The 4,943-nt window shown below is 41.0% G+C and overlaps 2 protein-coding genes across 2 annotated transcripts in view; one reads left to right on the top strand and one right to left on the bottom strand.

The window, feature by feature from the left end:
* The window catches only part of POLI (polymerase (DNA directed) iota), a gene marked incomplete at its 5' end in the record, with an annotated part of 9,712 nt that extends 8,483 nt beyond the window's left edge, over positions 1-1,229 (top strand). Inside the window, one exon of the mRNA XM_010158574.1 lies at positions 420-1,229. Coding sequence (XP_010156876.1) covers positions 420-1,229 — 810 coding nt within the window. The remainder of the gene's footprint in view (positions 1-419) is intronic.
* A 1,171-nt stretch (positions 1,230-2,400) lies between these two features.
* Positions 2,401-4,943, bottom strand: part of LOC104514802 (stAR-related lipid transfer protein 6-like) — a 6,251-nt gene continuing 3,708 nt past the window's right edge. The window contains exons 4-6 of the mRNA XM_010158573.1: positions 4,022-4,139; positions 2,867-2,960; positions 2,401-2,554 (exon numbers count right to left, since the gene is read on the bottom strand). Coding sequence (XP_010156875.1) covers positions 2,401-2,554; positions 2,867-2,960; positions 4,022-4,139 — 366 coding nt within the window. The remainder of the gene's footprint in view (positions 2,555-2,866; positions 2,961-4,021; positions 4,140-4,943) is intronic.

Genomic DNA, 4,943 nt, shown 5'->3' with positions numbered 1-4,943 from the left:
CTTCCTCCCAGCTGCGTATGCTGGACGGTGTAGGAGCTGCCTGTGGAAACGCTCCAAGTATTTCCACAAGATGCTTTCAGTGCACAATAAAACAACTTAGTAACTTCAGAATTACATAGTGCAATGAACTTAAGTGTTTCCTGGCACAGCAGTTCTGCCTATCAATCTACCATGTATTCTAAAGCTCCACATTTAAAGCAATAAAACACAACTTCACGGTATTTGCTGCTTTAAAATAAGGATTCCTACATGTATGTACTTTTTAAGGTCTGCGTTTGAAAATAAGATTTAACAAGACACTAACGATCATACCGTCTATGAAGGAATAATTCCAGGAACCTGTTAAAGTGAAACAGTGGTGGGTCACTAGCAGATTACTCAGAACATACTTATGCTTTTATGTACGGTTTTTGCCACAGGAAGTGGAAGATGTCTCACAAAGAGAGGGCCAGAACCGCAAAGAAACTGGAACTACAAAAACCATGAAACTTTCAGAGGAAAAGAAAAGCAATGCAAATGAAGCAGGAATACCTGACTTCCCATTCCATTTGTCTCATGGTGATATTGACCAGGAAGTCTTCAGGGAACTTCCAGAAGATATTCAGAAAGAAATTATTTCTGGGAGCACAGAAGCGATCCCTTCTGAGACTGTGACAGGTCAGCCATCAGCGTGTTTCGCAGAAGAGGGGCAGAGCGCCACCCCGGATGTTGAGGGACCAAACAGCGATGCGGACTCCGCAGGGTGCAGCACACATCTCACGCCCGCTCACGAGTCTGCAGCCGCTGTGGCGCACAGCTCCAGGGCCGGTCGTTCTTCCGAGTATCCTGGAAGGGCACTGACGAGCAGCAGTATGGAAGAACAACCTACTGCCTCACTGAACATCAGCTGGAGAGATCTGTCCTCTCCGGAAGCTGGAGACAGCCAGGCTGTTCTGCCAGTCCCCGTCTTGCGCAGAGATAGCCAGCCCCTTGAAATAACTCCTGAGGATAAAACTTACAGCAGGCAGGAAGGAATTGTGTTTCCTCCTGATGTTGACACAGAGACTTTTTATGAACTACCTGCAGATGTGCAAAAAGAACTGCTAGCTGAATGGAAGAATCGGGAACCTGTGTCCAAAACTTTGACGGCCAAACCCCCTAGAAAGGCCAAAACAAGCAAAGGAAGAAGGAATACAGCACCATGTTCATCACAGTCTAACAGTTTGCTGAAGTATTTTAAACCACAGTGAAACACTTTTCCTAATAGTGACACTGTAAGAATCGACACTGTAAGGCACTTTAGTTATTAGAAGTTTAATGTAAAATGTAAAGATGTGAATATTAAAAATGTATTTTGACAACTTCTGATGGAAAACCTGCTGGAGACTCTGGTCTGTCTTTTTTTTTTCTTATAAATTGGCACTTATCTGATGAATCTTTAGTTGTCCTAAAATTATAGTCTGCCAACATACTTAATTATTCACTATTAATACTTTATCACGCTGATGGGGGTTGGGGCGGGGGAAGGAATTTTTACTTTCATTTTCAGTGAGTTACACTATGTGTGGCATTAACAGTTTCTAAGAACTTGGGAGGGGACTGAGCAGAGAAGACAAAAGCAATTTTCACACTGTTCTTTGCTTTGCACCACGGTTTCTGTGATTGGTAATGGAAATTGCTGCTCACGTGGCTATCACTATTTCCTGCAGTTAACTTGTAAGTAGAGGAACTAGGAAGAGCAAGGGGGAATGGGAAACACCGCTTCCAAATAAAGTATCACCAGTATCACTGATCACCAGCTTGTTCCTGGTAATTAGTCAGCATATAACAATTGGTTAGGCTTGTTGCTCAGAAAAGGACAAACAACTCTGTGTATAAAGAGCAGTTTTTAATGAGATGCTGTATACAAACTTCACCAGGCTTTTCTTCAAATATTTAATTCCAAAAACAGTGAAATAGTTGCTAATTATAGTTGCACACTTCATTAATGAAGACGTTTATTAAAGTCTCTAGCACACAAGATGTTCACTTTTCTCAGGCAAGAGTACATAGTTGAGGTAAGAATGTATTAAAGTGTGTTTAAAGCTATGGAAAAATACTTGACTACTGTACTTTAACATTGCTATAATTTTTATCACCAGATTCTCGTGTGTGTGTATATATATATTCTCTGCATATAAAGTGCAAAAATATTACAAAACATCACCTGATTACACTGAACGGGACATCCTGTACTTTGATGGCTTTCAGTGTAAATTCTTTCATCATCCCCAAGAACAGAGAAAACCAGCATTCACCATTTTAACAGTTAAGCGCTACACATTTCCACATTAACCGCAATTAAACTTCATCGTCTGCTTTTAAAATGAATCCAAGGGAAAGATGCACATGACTTAAGTGCTTATTATATTCCACTTACACTTAATTACGGTCTTCCAAGCTTTTTAGTCCAGCTCTTGTTTCGGTGATTAGGTTTATGAGAGTAGTAGGTAATACTGTCTCCACTACAGAACAGGGAAGCATTCCTCCAAGTTGTGGCTGAATAAATACAACTAGCTTAGAATGCTCTGGATTCCTGTGGTGAAAGAAGCAAAATCCTTCAGATGACACCCGTTGCTGTTCCTGCGAAACTTACTGAGATGTGCAAATGTTTACAGTTTATAGTCCATCCCTGTCCAAATCACTAATATGGAAAAGTGGAGGTTTCAATTGTTTCAAAGGACAGTCCGAGTCACAAAACTGTAACATTTCTCCAGAATAAAACAGTATAAATAAAATTTTAAAAATTAAAAAAAAAAGCTGTGTGGTTCAGTAGATGTTAGGCTTTGTACAGAGAAGACAACTGAGTAACCAAAGGTGCCAGCACAACGCGGCGTTGAATACTTACTCAGGCAGAGGTGAACACACATATCCACAGGGATTGTTGTAGCCTCGGACACAAGAGGGAGTTGGAGGGCAGTTGGAGTATTCCACACTGACAGCTGGAAGGCACCACACACGAAAAGCAAAATCAAAGTATGTTTATATATGTCAATCACACAACTCAAAAATACCGTGTAAAACCAAGCCAACTACTACAGGGCAGTACGAGATCTCGCAGCATGGTCACTGATCTGGTTAGCAGTTCCATTCCGTACACAAAACACCTAAAGGACAGTAAATACTCGTGCAAATAATTCAACGCACGTAAAGCTTCCTAGAGATGTTTGGGCAGGTACACCCAAGCGTATTATCCTTGAGACGTGATTACGCCTACCTAAGTGCTGAGGTGTGGCTTGGTGCCGGACAAAGAAGTCAGTTTGTCAGCAGATGTCGTTAATTGGCAAACACAGTTGCAGAGCAGATGAGGAAACTGCTTCGTACATTCACAGTAGTAGTAGGGAGGGGTTGTTCTGTTTAGTGATCTATTACTTTTGCATAATAAAAGTATTTTACGAGTATGGCCTGAAAAACACTGATGGGTCAGTAAAGTTCCAAGATGAACAATGTTGTTTTCTGCCATGCACTGAGATCCACACAGAGGAAAAAGATGAGCACAGAAATGAAGTAGCAGTGAGATATTTTCCTGGCAGGCCATATAGTTGTCATAGTAATCGTTTTACATTGTGTGTCAGTTTACAGAGAAAGAATCAAACAGGGGGCAAACTAGCAAGTTCACTCTGAGAAGAGCACGTTAGGCAAGCAGCACGTGGTCAGGAAGCCACCTAAGTACAGAAAAGTGTTATTAAATATAACACTGAACTTACGTAGTAAAATAATAAATTCTAGCTTCCTCATACTACTGTGGTATTTTTTTATTTGTCAAATAGAGGCATAATAGGAGACTAAACAAAGAACACAGCATTTTCACAAATTTTGATACTTTCAGTGTTAAAAAAACCCGATAGCTTTGTTTTGGGCACAAACAGGAGGGGACTGTTTATTTTATCTTACTGATGTTAACACGGAGCAAGGTACTTTATGCTGCGATTAGGATTTCCACCTTAGGATTCCCAGAATGCAGCCAAAATGTGAAAACATGCAGCAGTTACATGCAACTTACAGTTAGTTGTAAGGATATCACCAGGATATGGTTTAACATGCAGCAGGTCAACAAAATCTCTTGATGAAATCAGACCCATGCCATAACTATGTGTTACACTGTGGTATATACCAGTGTCCTACAAGTAAAAGTAATTTTTTTAATTAATGTGTTAAGCTTAGTTTTATTTAATTGGCAAAGCAGCATTACATGTCGAATAATGAGAATGTGGCACAAAAGGATTCCTATTTTTAGCGTTAGATGACAGTTAGGGCTGAACTGACATGACGGCCACGAAAGGGATCTTAGAGTAAGATAGGGTGGGATTCGCTGCCATTCCCCGGCGGCCTAGATTTGAGGCACGAGTATAGTTTCCGTGTAGAAAAACTCAAAATGTGCATATCTGGTATCTACATTTAGTGGAGCCGGAAAGTCTGTTTGCCTTAAAAATATACAAGCTAGATTTCACGTTGTGTTCTAGGAAAAAGATGTATAATCTGTTTAACTAAATCAGTTCCCCAAAAAAGCAGGATACGGTTGGATGTACCTCTACATCCTAACATGTGACCAAATCTAGCAGCTCTGAGCAGAGGCAAGTGAGAGAAAGGTTCAGGGAAGTCAAGAAGGGGAGGATTTTCCACCCCCACGCTGGTGTACGCGGTACTTCTACACACCTGAATCACTCATACATGTGTAGTATGTTACGAGACCTCCCTCCATATAGGCCGCCTCTCCCGAGTGGTTAGATCAAAGCCAGCTGACACAGAACTGACATTCTTCATACAAATTCCGAGTTCTGGGTTTCCAGAGTGCCTGAGACAAAGCCCCAGGCAACAGGAATTCTGGACATACAATATTTCATGGCACTAGTACAGCAGAGAACAGATTTCCAGGCTGCCCCTGACTGTGGTGATTTTTTAAATTTGTATAAACCACGCACAAG

The sequence above is a fragment of the Eurypyga helias genome, unplaced genomic scaffold, assembly GCF_000690775.1.
Source record: "Eurypyga helias isolate BGI_N326 unplaced genomic scaffold, ASM69077v1 scaffold36329, whole genome shotgun sequence".
Taxonomy (NCBI): Eukaryota; Metazoa; Chordata; class Aves; order Eurypygiformes; family Eurypygidae; genus Eurypyga; species Eurypyga helias.
Note: the sequence above shows the minus strand (reverse complement) of the source record. Positions and strands in the feature narration are given on the sequence as shown.